Genomic DNA, 18,488 nt, shown 5'->3' on the forward strand with positions numbered 1-18,488 from the left:
TTTGCTTCAGATTCACTTGCAGGAATGCGGTTGCCGATTGATAATTTAGTCAACGAACTGAAACAACCATCGAAGTAGAGTTTACGATACATGTACCGACTATACTCGGAGGAGTCCAAATTACCCGATCAGCTACTGTAACTCCGCACAGTATTGTCTGTGGTTTTGCGTAAGCGATTTACCGCTGCTCATCTCATCTCGACCCCGACCAAAGGAGAGATATTATGATGACGGCTTATTAGTTTGTTTGCTTTAGCTGACCCGCAAAAGTTATCTCCTTTCTCGTGGTTCCGCAGCCCGCGGTTCAGGCATTGGCGCCACTCTGTTAATAACAATCACAATTTCTGTACGCTCAGGTTGTTTGCTTTAATTTATTTCTATAATGTGAATCATTACCCGGGTCAGTAGAAAAAAAACTCAAAACAAAAACTGTACCAGCACATTAGTGTGGTATGTACAAAGTTGAATCAGTGCCCCGACCGATGGAACGGAGACTGCGGTCAGTCGGTGTTGGTTAGTGTTTTTTCGCCTTTTTCCCAGTCGGTGGCGCTAGACCGCTATCGAACTCGGACATGTTAAGCACTCGCGAAGCTCGAGCATACCCGGCAAGATCCTTGTGGCGATGGCCAGCCTCGAACACACGACGATGATTACCGGGCACATCGGTTGCGGTGACTGTTGTCGGGCGCTTTTTCGGGTTCATCTTTGTACGGTTTGGTTTGTTGATGCTGCAAAAAATAAAAACGATTTTTAATTTTTGAATCTAGATGTTGACTTACTGAACCGTACCCTTTATGGGGACGACCTCCACCTCCATTTCGTCGTTGAAATTTGCCACCTTCGGTCCCCTCGTCACCACGGGGGCCGGTATGTTGTCGGACCAGCTGCTTCGGTGGATCCCGCAGACCCAAACACTTGGCGTAGTGGCCCATGTTAACTGCTTTGATGGCGAAAATCCGCCGTAGTTCCTTCGGGAAGTTGGAATAGTACCGCACCCAGGAAACGAAGGCTGAAAATCAACAAGAAAAAAAAACGCAATATTAAACTCCCATTAGAAACAATTCCTGCCCGGTAATCCCAGCGCAATTGAATTCGTCGAGTACGGGAAGAGGTAGTAGACAAAGCTCTCAAGACCTACCGGCCGGCCAGTCAGCCAGTCAGCCAGCCAGCAGCAGCACCTTTTAGAAGATCGCTAACAATTATTTTGTCATTTGCCTTCGTCGTCGATTCGGGAGACGCGGTTGAAAAAAGCGAGGGGAGAAGATTAATCAAACATTTTCAATTGACGCAAATTTGAATGGGAAATTGTTGTGTGAGCAATCTAGCACACTCCTCTCGAGTAGCGCGGCCCGGATCGGGTGCTTAATGGGATTTGAAATAGTGATTGTGTTGTTCGACGTTGGTGAGGCTGCTACGCGTGAAGGGACTCTCAGCACAGGCAACAATAATTAATGGAAGTTACTTTTAATGAAGGGAAATATTTTCCACTTTGGCACCATCGGAACTTGGATTCTGCGTGTGAGCACAGGAGGTAGGTGATGGGCCGGAATCGATAAATCGTCGTCATCGTCTCGGGTTGGCGGTGCGGTCTTTTTCAAGTGGTAATTGAATTCTTGCGGGATGGGGTTTCTTCTTTTGCGTGTGTACCGCGTACATTGCACGGTTTCCTGAGATTCCAACATTCGAGAGGTCATATATCAAACGGGTGAGAGAACGGGAGTTTGCTTCTTAGGGAACCAAACGATCCTAATGGATGGTTAATGACTGTGAATGGCTTCTGACCGGAGATGATGACGACGATGGGCAGAGGGAAATGTAGATTTGTGGTTTTATGAAACAATGTTAAGTTTGAGAGGTGGACTGGTGCTCGGTTCGTGTACTCGGCAAGTGAGCTTAGCATATTGTTCTAGCTGCCGTGGGAAATACATTTGAAGCGTTGAAATATCTCATGAGAAAAATTGTCAAAATTTGGTATTAACTCTAAAAACGGCTCTGACATGTCAAATAAATAATTTAATATGCAGGGGAAATACGTATTGTTTGGTCTGAGTAGGAATAATGGGTGACGTGTTTTGTTATCAACTAATTAGTGATCTTAGATTAAATCGGACATTTTTTGTTAAGGTGGGACAGGTTCGTGCTGGGCCTGTGCCTTTGGTATTGCATGGCCCATTACTTACAAGTTAATTGATCATTTCGCTTGGGTGGGGATTAGGGTGTCGCACAATGACATGTTAAAAAGTCATCAGGCTCACTTCTTAAATGAAAGGTTAGCGTATTGGGACCACTTACTTTTTCGGAGTGAATTCGCCTAAAGCGTAAGTGGCCCCTACTGGTGACGACGCTTGTTATTTAAAAAAAATTGGACTATTTTGGATAAAATTTCATGCCTGTTGCAGGGCTCCGGAACTGTTAGATTGTTTTCGATTTTTTTTGTATTTTTCTGGAAATGCAAATGGAGAAGTTCGGCGAGTTAGTTCGTACAATTGTTGGATTATAAGAGCGGCAAAGCCATTAAAACATAGTTAAAATGCAATCATTTGTGTTTTTCGATAGTTTTTATTCAAAACTGGGTATCTGCAAAAATTTAGGAGTATAGGAAACACTTCAAAGAGTTGAACCGAAAAAGGATGGTGAAGTTTTTTGTATAACCTTTGGCATTTAAGTTAGAGCGAGTAAAGGCGCGATAACCTAGGCTCATTAGCCAGGACAGGGCTAAATACCTCTGCCCCATCCCAGGAGCTCAGGACCATAAGAGTGAAATTAACCCTCTTAGCCAAGTCACTCCCTACGATTTATCGAACGCCCATCAAATTGAAACGGTCGGTACGGTTGTCCACGTTTCTTCCCTTTTCAAGGTTCAAAATGATTTGTTGATTAAATTCTTCCCATTAAATGAATAATTTGATTGTCGTATAATTTTGAATCATCTTTATTTTGAATGCTGCACAGTTGGCCTGGCAGCTTTAATGATTGTATATGTGCCACAAACATTAATACTAACAAGAAAAATTGCAGGCAAACGTCTGCAGTTTTCTAGGGTCCCTACATGTATTGGCTGTGTATGTGTAGACTAGACTAGATAACCTTTGTCATTTAAGTTAAGATTTTTTGCATAACCTTTGACATTTCTAGCTATTCATCAATAAGCCACTGTACACAGTATATTTCTGCTTTGTTCAGCGTGATTGGTTAGCAACTGGTACTTGTGGAATTTAAAATGCAGGGAAAATACGTATTGTTTAGTCTGAGTTGGACGATGGCTAAACAACACGTATTAGTGATTTCAGCTCAAAACCGGCCCTTTTTATTGAGATGGTACGGGGGTACTGCTGGGCCTGTGACCTTCGTATGGCATGTTCAATTCTGCTTGATATGTGTTCCTATTTACAAGAGAATTTAATTTAAGCCAAATCAATATTAATAACACCTTCTCTTTCTTTTGTTATATTTACAACCCGACATAAGAGGAAGTAGCGGCTAAAAGGACGAAAAGCTACATCTCAAACAAAAGCACATGAAGAATTAAGCAACGAGCAAGGAAACAGCACACTGAGAAATCTTTTAGTTATTACCTTATTTATAAATTATATACATAACTACGGCACTAATCACTATAAGTACAATTTTTCTAGTTCTGTTCCAGCAAACCAAAACCATGAGCGTTGAAGAAGGCAGACTATCGAGTATTCTACTTGTTTGAGATAAGAAATCCGCGTTCTGGAGGCACAGTAGAAAACGGAGAAAGACGCAGACGCATGAACCACGAGCTGCACCAAGTTTACAAACATGGTGACATTGGAAGGCTGATATTTAGTGCGAATGCCAGAAATTATGGTCAGCAGAGAATCTTGAAGAGATCGTCAACTTCGCATTTGCTGATTGTGTGCAAGCGATAAGATATGCGTGCAACGAGCGTTCAAGGAGACTGGATACCCAAGACCGAGGGGGAACCTAGAAATCCAAAATACATTTGGTCATAATTCGGAGTACCGGAATTATTCGACCGCGATGATAATGATCTCAGTACTGGGGCATTTGCGGATTTTCGGGAACCAGATGAAATGATCCTGCTCATTCCTATTGAGCATGAAAATGGGCGAGTTCCTGAATTTAAAACATTCAAACGTGTCCAAACATCGAAAGGTGTACGGCTATGAGGGGGACCGTTCAAGGATCCAAAGGCCCTTCCTCGGTCTTCCGCTTACTATAGTGTCAGTTTTATTTCCTCAAAAGCAATACTTCGTGATATTCTAAGATGTAGCTAAGCATCAATTTCCAGCTTGGAAAATAATATTAGAATTTCTTGGATTAAAATTCAAGTGTGGAATTTGACCTTCTATTTCGCAGCCAATTCTTTGTGTACAGGACAATTGCAAAGCTACGACCCTACAGATTATCCAGAATCCTTCCTGGCAGAGGCTCGGGCATGCGACGAGTGGCTTGTGAAACCAGCTCCTTACGGTTTGACCAGCCATTCAAGGTAGCTTAAAAGCTGCCACTAGAAATACAGCGGTAACGTTCTAGAGGTTGTGGAACGACTGGTTCGAGGACGAGTACCAACTATCAATTACTGGACGAGAAGCCGTAGCTCGGTGATCAATCCTACAACAGTTAATTGTCCAAGCGTGGAACGAAACAAGCAAAAATAAACAATGTAAACCCGTCTTTTCCTAGGAAAGAAGATCTGCCTGGAGGAGTCGGAAGACATGGGAGTTGGTGTATCGTTTTCAAGAGACGCGTAAGTCCTACAAGAAGTTGAGCGACTCGCGAAATGGCTTTGAGTCGCAAGCCGAGTTGTAATTGAAAAATGGAAGAAGAGCTACACTACAATGGATGGAATGTAATGCTGTGTAATGAACCGTTCGAATCTCGTCGGGAAATTAGACAAGGTGATGCTCTATCCGGCTTGCTTTTCAATATCGAGCTAGAATGTGTAAAGCTGGGCACGATATTCAATTCATGATATTGATGTAGCCAACAGAAACTGTGAGACGATGGCAAACTTGTACAGCTCGACTGAAGTGTGAGGCACATCCGGATTGGCTCAATGATAAATGTGTCCAAAACCAAATACATATTGACGAGCGAAACCGAGTGTGATAGCAATTTCCTTCGAAAGGTTTAAGGTAGTTGAGGAGTTTGTCTAGTTAGAATCGTCGGCGACAGCGGACTATATCACCAACCGTGTCATCAGAAGGTGTATCATCGCTGGAAGTCAGAACCTCTGCTCAACTCGCATAGCGCAGATGCACAAAAAATTGCTCCATTACAGGTATTAGTGGAGCAAGCGAATAATTTACCCATCGTTTGTTCTTTATTCAGTGCACAAACACGTTGCCTTTATCTACTGTGTGAAATTGCGATGAGTATCGACGTACAACAAAAGAAATTACCGTTGCGGATTAACTGTTGTTATTGACTTTTCAAAATGTCCCGTAAGACCAGCTATTCGGGAAGTGGAACAATTATTAAAAGTGCAGATGGAACTAAATCTGGCAGAAGTTGAACACCCTTCGACTGCATCATATTTCACATCAAATGCCAATTATGTTCAAGGATATTACCCAAGCAGAGTCATTCGTTTCGCGGTACAATATGTAGCACACCGCTGAATGTGGCAACGCTTAAATCAGTATCACCGTATGTATTGACAATGAATCTACAGAAGTTCACCTATATGACTTACCCCCGCGTATCCCTGACATTAAAAAATAAATTAAATGCATGTCAAGATACGAAGAAGCTAATTTCGTCACAGCTGATACTTGGAGGAACTTTTTTCCGGGTGTTTCAAATGGTGTTCGTGTGGTGAGAATGTGTCCAACCAAACCAATCCCTTCATGCGTGACCATTATATGCAGATCAACCGAAAATGGGACTTAAATCTGTAAGTAGGGGTTTGCCCACTACTCGGGTTCTTATTTGCCCGGCGTACCCTTCGTTTCAGGGCGGCCTAGGTGCTTCTACAGAATTTCGGATTTTCGTCACAACAAAAAAAAGGTAAACTAAACAAATAAATTAACAAATTTACCGACTTTTATTTCCTCCTAATACTCTCCACTGCTGCTGTTGCCGTTGAGCTGCTACTGCTGGGCGGAAAGGTGGGCGGTCTCGTCCGACCGGCCGGGACAGCAACGGCCGAGTTCTCCTTGATTACGTTGGCTGCTCCGGCAGCGGTCCTTGTCTTTTAGCTAGGGAGGTGAGCTTGGCTCCTTTGTTGGAACCTCCCTAGCGACGGTGGTGATGAATCACCGGATTCTTTGCTCGCCGCAAAGAATCCCGGAAGACACCGCAGTGTTCTTCCCAGGGGGAGCCTTTGTCCACCCTGCTTCACCCTCCTTGGCTATTAGCTGGGAAGGAGAGCAAAGCTCGTTCGGCTTATCCTTCCCAGCGAGGGCGGATTGGTGCGTCTGGATCCTTTGCGGTTAGCCGGGGAAGCGAAAATTCCTTGATGATTAGCTTCCCCCGACGGCGATCCAGCACCACAAAATAAACAAGCGCACAAACCACGGGCCGGCACTTTACGACGGATAACTTTCCGTCACACACGCGCACTTCGCACTACGGCTATTGTGGCTGGAAACTGTCCCGAACTAAGAAATACGGTTTTTCGAACGTCTGTTCGTGGCTGTGGTCCGTCACTATCTGCCTTTTCACGATGGCCGCCTTCCGCACTCGACCAAAACAAGCACCAAAAAAACGCACCGCCGCATAGCTGTCATCGCTACAGCACAGCATAGTCAGACCACTTTTGCAGCGAAAGGAGAGCGGTAACCTAACTAAACCCTATGCTATTTATTTACAAATACACAACAAAAATTACTACACCTATCTGGACTAATAACAACGTTCATGGACTATTATTTAAACGAAATTTACATCAAAAACATGAACGAGCATAATGAGCAGCGGTGAGTTATGTTGCAATAACAATACACTCTACGGAGAGAGTACGCACAAATAGGTATATTTCCACCCAGCGCTAAATTGTTACCCTGACGGGTTACAAATCAGAGAACGCTAGTCACGTGTCCCACGTACCCATTCTGCAATGAAACACTACACCACGGGAAACTACACAGATGCAGCTAAGATGCAGCCCGCTTACTACACAATCATCTTGTGCGAAATCTCAAAAGACTGCAAACCCCAACAAGAAAGAAGATCTCAACACGCAGCAGTAAACTGCGTCAATAAGACCTAACGACGGTAGCGAGACGTAATTTTCTTTTGTTCATTTTGTAAAAATACAAGATCCACGGCTCAGTTATGCTAATGCTTTGAGCCGCGTCAAATGAACAAAAAAATCGCTGAAAGTCGTGCTTACTAAGGGCTTCATGAAACGCTTGGATCCAAACAACTTCATCCTCGTACGACGTGTACTATGCACGAATCGTTTTTTAGACCTCGACGGTCGCGATAGGTGAACAGGATGCTTTAGAAGGATCTGCATGCACTCGGAGTTTTCGACTTTTGCTTTAGTACGCCATCATTGTCATACGAATCCCAATGTCTGTAGAGGGATTAATTAACGATATAGTTAGAGATATTTTATAATAGGGTTTAGCAATTATTTAAGAAGGCAATTTAATTATTCAATCAAAGCAACTATGGTAAAATTTTACTACAATCGAATTAGGCAAACTTAGAATTATGGCTGCACTCTTTCCTCGTCGGATAGCATACCGAAAAAGTTACCCTTAACCAACTCCTCGCGCCTGGCTCCCTCCGGCAAATCCCCTGCTGATTCCCATTGATTCGAAACAGGCTAAATCTGGTTAACGGAGAGCAACACAAAGCACTCCCTCCCCCTGGATATGTCCGTTCCAGTGCGTACTCGATTCTATTCTAGCATTAGCAACAACAGTAACAGCAGGACAGCACGAGCCAATTGTAATTTGATATTAAAATACGTTTCGTTTAAACCACCAATTCCCCTATTAATAGTTGCTGTTCGTCAATCGACAACAAATAGGAAAAAATGGCCAGCAGCAAAATTCACACCTATTGGCCATTGTTTTCAAATGTTCCTATTTCTGGTCTCGTACTTTCTCTATTCATTTGAATTGATCAAATCCAATGAATAGCAGGGTCTAAAATGTTCCTTGCCCGAAGGGCAAAAAACTCCATTAAACGTCCAGTAGCACAATTGGTCCGACATAAAAATAAACCGAAACTAGAAATCATTCACTGAATTATTATCATTACTATATTGTTTGATGATTTCTCGCTTTGGCACTTTCCGCACACCGGGTGGTGGTCCCCCTCCCCCGGGATCTCGCAATTGCTCTTAGATACCGAGCAAACTAATGCACACTTCAACGAGCTAGGATTTTATTGTTGTTTCTGGTGAATTTAATTACTGGCAAAAACATACATAATCGAGACAGAAAAGCGTCCCTACCCATCGTCATCTGTTTGTTTGGTGAATCGACGGTGATGGCAGCTAGAATTTTTACAGAAAAAGAAAAGATAGAAATTTCCCAATATGCGAGGGATATACGCATGCTTGTTCCGTGACGATTATTTTTTTTTCTATAAGAATCTGATTTTTCCTAGAAAAATTCCAACGACCAACATCGCTTTCGACAAGCAAATCTTCCTCTAAATATATGCACGAAGCGCCCCCTGTTTCCACTTCCCTTTTCTCCGTCGATGGTGCGATGATGGTGGTATGACGACACGCAGTCAGTCGGTCGCACCCGACAGCAAGCAAATGGGCATATCTCTTCCAATTAGGGGTGGAAATAAAATTAAGAGTATAATGCATAAAACCAATTGTAACACAAGAGCAATAAAGTATGTACCGGAGCGGGAGATACACCGATGATGCTTTCGGTTTGGGACCGTCGTTGGGCGCTGTGGGAAATTGTGTTGGTATTGAATGGTTCATGGATAACTATAGCGCGTATAGGAGAACTCGATTCGATGCGGATTAGAACCACTTACACCGAAGTGGTTGTTTTGGTAATTACTAGAAGAGAGATGGTTTGTGTGCTTGGGCTGTGCACTTGTTGATAGGTCAGCGAATGAAATCTATAGTTACTCAGAGACTGAATAGTGATATAGTACGATGACACCCATCGTCGAGCCTTCGAATGGCTTGAAATGCTTTTTTGGATCCTTGATTTCTTATGCCCAAAAGGAGATACTTTTCTCCGGATAAAACAGTCCTAGATGCCGTGGGACATTCGGTGGCTGATGAATTGATCTACTACTGTGCTTATGGCACAAAAGGCGACACAATAAGTGTGTTAGTTAAAGTATACATAGTTTTACTATACTGTCAATTATATTTCTGTGTGCTCAGTTTATAAACAAGTTGTTTAGCTTTGCTCTGTCTTTCTGCTCAAAAGATGCCGTGAATGACCTCGCAACACTATCGCATCTACGTATCCGCCCGCACAGTTGAAATCAATGGTGTGCTCACCGAGTTGGGCCTACTGAAGTGTGGGCTGGGTTTTTCCAAGGAAATGTGAAATGTTTTAAAATGTGAAGATAATAAATTGTTAGCAATTGCATTCAGCAAACATCAGAGATCTCTTTCGTTTCGACGCTTCTCTTCCAAAATATTTTCTTCCTGACAAGGTTTGCTTACCTGTCTTTTTATACCGTGATTCATCAACTGTCTTCAATACAAACGATTAACGACATACATGCGAATAAGTCCCCGCATTAACGAAAAAAGCGAAACACCAGGAAACTAGAAAATACGCATCGTTAGAGGTAAAAAGAGGTGAAAGCCAAATAACGCGACGAGGTGCCGTTTCGTTGAAATTCCATCGAAAGAACCATCGATAACATCAATCGATGATACTAAAGAGAACATGGAATTATCAAACCTCTGGATATTCTATTTTGTCAAGAATATTTTCCCATGCTCTGCTCCAGAATGCGTCTTTTTATGATATTGCGAACGATTCATCGGAACGGACGCTGGTTGAAATATTGCAACACAAGTTTTCTAAGGGCTACCCCTTAAGCAACTCGTAGTTCATTGTCATTCCAAAAGCAGGAAAACCAGCCTCCGATTATAACTCGTATTGGCCGATTGCGCAATGACAAGTATCCTGAGACTGTTCGAGGATTCTATTCCAAATGGTTGTTTGTTAGACAGAGAGTAGGGCTTTCGCATGACGACTAGTGACAATATCACTACATAGTATAAAGCTCATGTCTAAAGATCCTCTTTACAATTTTACGTGAATGACATTGATGAATATCTTGTCAATTCATGCACCAACATATTTTTCAAATGCTGTCGATTTGTAAGAACCGTGGTAATTTGTCTACTTGGGTTCTTCTGCCGGGTGAGTTAGTCGCCTGGAAAGTAACTCCGAATATTTTTTATAATAAATTTCAAGAAGCCAACTGCCGCAAAATGTTTACGTCGCAAAACTTAGCTGCAATTCAGTATCGCCGTTTATTGATACTATACAGATATTGCATCGTTACTGACAGCCCACAGATCCATTGAAGCTTTCCTTTTGGTTAAATCTGAAATGCACTGACCGTGTTTCTATATGAAACATGGGAGTCGCTTTGTTCTATCTAGAGCAGCGAGATGGCGGATTTGTTAGCGGTGGTGGACGCCTATGAAGGTGACCCCTATGGAAGATCAATTTACTTCAATGAATTCGCTAGGATCTATCTTCTTGAGTTCTTGTAGCAATAAGAATCTTGGACGATGTGGGTCTGAATTGCATTCGTGACTTGTTTTCATTATACGTTAAATGCGGTTGTGGTGACGGCTATCACGACATCGATCGTGTTGTTTGGTCATGTGGCATGTATTGTGACGTCAGGTCTCAGTTAAAGGATACATGTCTCTCGCATACATCTTTTTATAAGTGAACAATGCACAAAAGTTAGCTCTCTTTTATCTTTTTTTCTGATTCTCAAATGCGCAAGCAGCATTACTACATCTCCTTAGTATCAGCCAACCAGCACGGGTCTTATAACTCATCCAAATTCGGTGTGTTGCCGACAAGCATCGAGATCGTCTGGAAATCTAAGAATCTCGATTCGGGATGCCTTGGCAGGCCGCTGTAATTGCTGTCGTTCCGTTGAGCATAAAGCTGCAAGTTTGTGTGTTTCTGGTATGGTCGCTACACTTTCAATGCTTTAATTGGAAATGTTTTCCAAACATAACCGAACTCCCTCCCAAATAGTAAATTTGAATGTGCATTTCATTCAGTCAATCGATTTCTTTTTTAAAATGCCGAACTGTAATTCTTGATCTTGAAAATGTCGCTCTTTGCTTAAAGTGTCAATTTTCGAATTATTACTACAGCTTAAAATCCTTGAAAAATCTGAGTAGCTGGCTGCCCAGAGGCATTCATACATAATAATGCAATAGGAGCCCCTAATAATAATTTTACTCTTGCTGTGATACATAATGAGATGCAGAGAATTCCTTGGTCTATAGCGGCAACGTGTATCGGACTACCATTTCTTGCTTTCTTAACAGATATGCATTTGGATTCATGATTTGAAATTTAAAATAATTTCAAAGAAATTCACATGAAAGGGTTATCACATAAAAATCTAACCTCTAGTGTAGTGTGATAAATTACAATCCGTCTTGCTTTGTGTTTATCATTTGTTTACTTTTACCTTTTTCCGTTTCGATTTGTACGGCACTGGGAGCTGCTTTCTTACACCGGTAGAAGCAGTCAAATTAAAACATTGTAGAGTTTGCCTTTAAATTGAATTCAGACGGGTAAAATCAATTAGTTGATTGATGGAAATCTCTCGGTAAAGTTCACAGTTTTTTTTTGCCGGATTAGTTTTCACGAGTGGTAGGTTCTGGTACTGGATAGTAGCCATAGTAAGCGTGATCTTTTAGCCACATTGACTGTAATCGTAATGCGTTTATAAATCACATTTGTGCGTGGATCTGTAATGATTTAGAAGCAATGGGGTGACTGGCCCCATCACTTTTTAATGACCATCGCGAATGCTCAAAGATCACTCAATCACTGTATGTTCTGGTCTTTATCCTTCAATTTCATTCTACCGATCATCTCTCTCAATTCCGATACCGTACTTCCCATTCGAATGCAAACAATGGCCCACTTTAGCTTTACATACGTGCGGTTGATTTCAATTGCCGCAAGATTCGGTCATCTACGCGGTTGTTTCTTGGGCCATAAACGCTAAACGTGTGCATGGATGATGTTTTCAGCGGACGCTCCAGACCATTAATTCTAGTGATATAATTTCAGTGATGAAGTGAAATATTTTCTACAATTTTTTGTGTGGAATCAAAATTCGTTAAAGTCGTTAGAACTGTCCATGTTAGTTGTCAATTGGGTAGTTGCCTTTTGGGAACGTTCAGCTGTCGCTAAGCCTAGCTGGTGTCTGTCACCGAATCGGCTCTGGATAGTGGATCGATTGGGAAAACTGTACCAAGTACTTCGTGCTTTGAATGATGCCAATACAGTGCCATAAGTGACAGTACACAATTTCAGAACCCGTAGCGTTTGTGATGGATAAAATATTTAACAGATTCGCAGAAACCGTCGATCTTGCTTCACATAAAGTGCCTGGCGGTATATTTTGGATACGTCTTCAGTAAACGCTATTTCAAAATTCCGGAAGTATAAAACGAAGAAATGCAGATCATTTTGTGCCATGTACCACCCAACCTGTGACACTTAATTTTAGGACAGAGATGACCTGGTAATAGCGTCCAACACGACTCGACACTTCGTGCTTAATCGTGCAGTTTCGTTGTGTTTCGGGTTGTGAACGTGTCACTTTTCTAGAATCAGATACCTACTGGGTACTGGAGCACGGCAGTCGTCCAACTGGTCGTAGTTTTTGTGAAAAGGTGGCTTGACGATGATCGATGAACAAGGGATTGCGCCTATCAATTGCGGCGCTGTTGAACCCTCGAGACTGACGTTAAAATTGGATTCTCTGGACTAAATTTTACCTTGTTACGGACGGTTTACTCTTCGATCTTCTCGTTGGAGCCAAAGTCTCTTCTATGGAAGATTATTCGAAAATTGCTGGAAGCCTTTTGATTTTTGCACTGTAGGGAACTGAAAGTCAGCTTTCCAGGTTGGAGTAACAAATCATTCTTCCAGGATCTGGCACCTGGACTTTAGATATTCGATGGTCTGCGTATACTTGCGGAGTTCACTTTTCTCCAACCTACGTTGTCCCAGCTTCCAGTTGAGCTAGTAAGACATTTTACTTTGATAGTTATCGACAATTCACGCTAGTTTCTAATATCTTTGGTAACTGTTCAGGTTTGATCATACTAAATATGTGCTTGACGAATCTCTATCATCGTTATGGCGATGGATGGTTCTAGCAATGTTGCCCTTCGTCTTTCAAATGTAGTTTGAAACTTGGATCATGATTCAATAGTTACATCGAGTATCAATATCTATACCAATTGTATTTCGTACAAGCAGTCATCCACTACCAATTGCGGAGCTTCAAACCTTTTAAGGAGATTTTATTTTTCTTTTAGCGTCAATCAGCAGCAGCTATGGCCAATCGTCACCGTCAATCGCTATCATTATTCACAAAAGTGTTCGTGCCTCTTGTTCTATGCTGCGTAGCAATAACTCAATGTACACTGGCAAACCAATTCGATACTTACGGGCAGTATGATAACACCGGTTTCGGGCAGTACGATAACAATGGTTTCGGGCAGTACGATAACACCGGTTTCGGGCAGTATGATAACACCGGTTTCGGGCAGTACGGTGACACTGGTTTCGGGCACTACGATAACACTGGTTTCGGGCAGTACGGTGACACTGGTTTCGGGCACTACGATAATACTGGTTTCGGGCAGTACGGTGACACTGGTTTCGGGCAGCACGATGACACTGGTTTCGGGCAGAACGACGACACTGATTTCGAGGAGTACGATGAGAATGGCTTGGGAAATCGTATTGGGAATCAAGATCCAACATGTGAACAAATCCGCGCAGATAAACGACGACGAAGACCTCTTGGGATACTGAGATGGGGCTGAAGTTCACACCTAACGGATGTCGTAGGTTAGCCTCGTTTGTACTGAATTGGTGAAAGGTTTGTGTTTATCCAAAAATGAGGTTAATAAAATCTTGAATGTTCTTACCTTTTACTCTTATTTCACTGTTCAAAAATCTGTCTTTGATCACTTGGATGTGGCAGTTTTTAGATCATGTTCTGATTTCTTTCACAGTTTATTGGACCCCAGTGAATTAACCTAAATACGGCGCCGGTGGTTGAGCGTTAAGCGTGACGGTTCCTACCTCTGGGTTCGATGTCGTTCGGATTTTAGAGGTGAAACATCTCTGTCCACGTGTCTGCGTTCGGAAGGGAAATAAACTTATTTTCGGTCCAATATGTCGACGAGCCGATGACTTGGATTCAGTTGGTGCTTGCTACAAGCATTAGGGTCGTACACTGCGAATTGTAGTCTTTGTAGTCGTTCTAGAGGATACACGTCAATTTCTATTCTACCGGTAACTATCAGCTGCTTTGTTCAGTCAATACCACGTCGGCAAATGGACAGTTTACAAAAAAATATTTCTACTCTGTGCCCTGTGGTGCGTAGCAATTAGCCAGTGCACACTGACAAACAAATTTGAAACAGAAGAACTGCGTGGGTACGGTGGTATCATGAGACAATTTCTTATTTCTGAAGTTTGCAGTGTTATGTAGCTATCTCAAGGAGGAACGTCAACGTCCACCTAAACATACATGTAATAAATTGAAAGGTCGTCCAGTAGGAGTACCATTTGATAGTGTTTACAGAAACAATAAATGATTAGTCAAGTTCTCTTTTCTGTCGCAGTTTGTTAGATCCCAGTGCCGCAAATTTCATACTCCAGTGGGTTTGGGTTCAATTCCATTCGAGGTTTGTTGGGATATCTACGGCGTTGATTTCCTGATATCGATAGTACGTGCGGACAGAGGACGGCTGAAAATAACCAAGATTGAAAGGAGGTCTAGTTTTGGTTGTCACAAATTGTCTCTGCCAATTTTAGTCCCTCATTGGCAATAAACACCTTAAGTTGCGATAATTGAAACAAAATCAAATAAATGAATGACAAGATGTGTACGCATTCGATTCCAATCCGACAGTAGTGACAATAACTCAGCAAATTTCGACCGACCCTGCAACCGTACAGCAAAGCTTATTATCCACGTATCCGTGCAGTGAGTAGCCCGTACCACGTTGCACTGAGAAAAGCCACTCCCGATACGAGCACAGCACCTAGGAAACCCCGCTGATAAATAATGTCAATTAAATCTAGTCATTGCTTTTTGGGTCGCTCCTGACTACTGTTCAATGCGCACGATATAGGCCTACAATTAAGGACGAATAATTTCCCGTCGTCCTAGACCAGACTACTCATATCGCAAAGTAGTGCTAGATGCCCACTGAAACGAAGAGGACAATCTAATTTTCGGAACGGGAGGTGTTATTGCTCTCCCTCCAAATTAGATGAAATAAAATTTGATTCGTCCGCTGAGCTAAGGTTCATTAAACTTTACGATGTACAACACTCACCTTTGCAGGCTCGACTGAAGAGCTCTTTCTCCGCTGCCACCAGCTTCTCGAAGCGATGCTGCAATTCGATGGCTGCCTGTTCCTTGTTTTTGTTTTTCCGCGCAGCCGTACCATTCAATAGCTGTCCAATCCGGCTGAAAATAGGATCCACCCGCTCCTCCAGCAGCTTGATTTGCTTGCCCGCGAGATATTTAACGAATTCAATCTCGGCTGGTTCCACAAACAGTACGGCCTTTCCGCTCTGTCCGGCCCGGGCCGTTCGGCCTACCCGGTGCACATAGTCAGCAAGGATTTGCGGTGCCTGGTACTGAACAACTAAATCCACGCTCGGTACGTCGATCCCCCGGGCGGCTACATCCGTGCAGAGAAGCACGGCTGATTTGGAGCTGCGAAATTCTCTGAAAACGGAGCTGCGCTCGATTTGAGTCATCTTTCCGTGTAGTTTCAGGAAGCTAACATTCGGCAGCAGTATCGTTTCGGTTGAGTCTGTTTCTGATTCGGAATCGGATTCACTCATATTTTCCTCGTCTTCATCCGAACTGTTTTCATTATCCGAATCTAACTTTTTCTGCGTCAGAACCTCCACCATAACGTCGTAGTGAAAATCCACCAAATCCTGTGTCGCCATAAAAACCAGTGCTTTTTTAACCTTCCGATTCAGCTCGTAAGCAAGCAATCCACTTAGACTAACCAGTCGTAATTTTGGTGGAACCACAAGATAACTCTGTCGAACTGTAGCTGGAATCGTTATCCGTTCTTCCATATCTTCTACCCGTAAACTATCGAATTGTCGTTCCACTGCAATATCGCTCGTATCCACACAAGCCGGATTGACCAGTGTCAACCCTGCCAGTTCTTTAACCGAATGGGTCAAAGTAGCAGACAAAAGCACCGTTTGAATACCACATTCATCCACCGCCCGATTTCCCTTAATCGATTCCACAATCTGTTTAACATCCTTCTCATACCCAAGTTCCAGCAACCGATCTGCTTCATCCAAAATCAAATACCGCACCGAATCCAACTTCATCGATTCCGTATTCTTAATATGATCGCAAAACCGTCCCGGCGTTCCAATCAAAATATTCAACCCTGCCCGCAGTCTAGCCTTTTCCGCCTTTCGCTTCTCGCCCCCGCACAAATACCCGGAAACGATCCAGGTAAATGGCTTCAACAGCTTCAAAAACAGCTCGTACGTCTGCAGAGCCAATTCCCGGGTAGGAACCACCACCACGGCCAGTATTCCATCCGTTCGGGAAATCTTTACCGCCTGTGAGTGTAGTTTCTCTACCAACGGTAGCGCGTAGGCCAACGTTTTTCCGGAACCTGTCTGGGCACGGATTAGAACGTCTCGTCCCTCCAGGATCTTCGGAATGGACATACTTTGGACGACGGTTAGCTTCTGATAGCCGAGCAAATCGGCGACGTTCTTTTTCGAGTGGGCATGAATGTCGAGCGATTGGATGGACGCATCACTGAACACTTTCTCCGTTAGTGGGTGCACATCCGGCAGGTCCACCTTGGGCATTTGATTTTTCAGCCGGTCGAACATGTTTGATTTTCGGTTTGTTTTTATCTTTTTGAACTCTTCACTCATTAGGAATTTGGGGTCCTTCTCTGCTGATTGTTCCGGTTTTTGTTTCACCTTCGGTGATTTGTCCGGGGGTTTACTGGAGCTTGATTTTGGTTTGACTGATTCCGGTACTTTTTTCGGTGTGAATTTGTTTGGTTGTTGCTCCGGTTGAGTTTTCTGTTTCTTGGCGGCATCGGTATTGGAAACGGGCAGAACACGCTTCCGAGCCACGATTGCCTTTATCGGTTGAGTTTTGCTGAAAACCATATTGAATTTTCCTCCGACGTCCGCACCAACCGATTTATTTTTCTTCTAAAAAGAATGCGTGTTTGATCACCGTAATTTGCACCATATAACAAGTCACTTACCTTTTCCACCTTCGGTTCATCATCGGTGATGAAGTTGCTTAACATTAAATCCATTTTATTATGTTTAATTGATAGAATTTATCGAAATGAAATAGAACTAAACACTTTTAGTAGGCAGAACAACGTGTACACAACTCGCCCGGCTGCCGCACACAGAAGGAATCAAAACAAACGCACGTGCCGTTTGGCGAACGAAAAGAGAAACGTCAAAAATTCCATCGCATTCGATGGTAGCCCCTGTGGCTGTGAGTGCGTGTGCTTGAAATGCGGAGTGAGGACTGCTCGATTTGAATGTGAAGGATGCAATGAAGTTCGAGTAGTTTGTAAAATTAAATGTGGAATAAATTTAAGTTAATAATCCCTGGGCTTGGGTGATGAGCCTAATGGGCGCGTACTCTTGCTTGGTCGATAAGAGTGGGAGATCCGAGCGAGTGCTGGTTCATTGACCTCTGAATCTCATGACTAATAATGTTTTGGCGGGCGGCTGATATGGATGTTTCTACTTTCAAATGGGGGAACATGTTGGTTCGGTTGTTCGGGGACTCATTTGATCTTGAGCATAGTGATCGAGTCATTCGATTCGGATCGATGGACTGTCATCTATAAGAGATGATCAGACTGAAGGTGGGTGTTTTTATCTCTTAAATCGCTCTGTCGCTCTGGCTCGTGAAGATGGCGAGTAACACTCGTTTATAACGAATCGGATTCGCTGTTTTCAGAAACAGAGATGACAATCTCTTATGGATGGAACCTTCTCTTAAACATACTGTTCAGCCACTAGTTAATGCTCAACTAGATCAACTTAATACACTGAAACACGTAGTTTTTGAAGAAATCCAATCCACGTGAACCACATCACCAAACACCTAAAAGTAGTTTAGATGCATGTAATATCTATTTCTGTGTTATCTATTATCTTATCTATTCTATTATCTATTAATATCTATTTCTTTATCCCTCTCGCAGGAGGATTGACGGTATTGTAAACATCAAGCCACAATAGACTAAATAGAATTAT

General features: G+C 42.8%; 2 protein-coding genes across 3 annotated transcripts; one reads left to right on the forward strand and one right to left on the reverse strand.

Annotated features, from left to right (window-relative positions):
- Positions 1-333: 333 nt before the first annotated feature.
- LOC131692722 (probable ATP-dependent RNA helicase CG8611) lies at positions 334-17,613 on the reverse strand. Its single transcript, XM_058979950.1, has 4 exons — positions 17,471-17,613; positions 15,530-17,414; positions 790-1,009; positions 334-728 (listed from the first exon to the last, which is right to left on the reverse strand). The coding sequence occupies exons 1-4, from the start codon at positions 17,522-17,524 to the stop codon at positions 515-517; spliced, it is 2,373 nt and encodes a 790-aa protein (XP_058835933.1). The 5' UTR covers positions 17,525-17,613; the 3' UTR covers positions 334-514.
- LOC131692811 (filaggrin-2-like) lies at positions 11,706-14,119 on the forward strand. Of its 2 annotated transcripts, none has more exons than XM_058980110.1 (2): positions 11,706-11,760; positions 13,490-14,119. In XM_058980110.1, exon 2 carries the CDS (start codon positions 13,508-13,510, stop codon positions 14,000-14,002), a length of 495 nt encoding a protein of 164 aa, XP_058836093.1. In that variant the 5' UTR covers positions 11,706-11,760; positions 13,490-13,507; the 3' UTR covers positions 14,003-14,119. The 2 variants fall into 2 exon arrangements, with proteins under 2 accessions (XP_058836093.1, XP_058836086.1); XM_058980103.1 differs by having other exon boundaries at positions 11,719-11,804.
- Positions 17,614-18,488: the final 875 nt, after the last annotated feature.

The sequence above is a fragment of the Topomyia yanbarensis genome, chromosome 1, assembly GCF_030247195.1.
Source record: "Topomyia yanbarensis strain Yona2022 chromosome 1, ASM3024719v1, whole genome shotgun sequence".
NCBI lineage: Eukaryota > Metazoa > Arthropoda > Insecta > Diptera > Culicidae > Topomyia > Topomyia yanbarensis.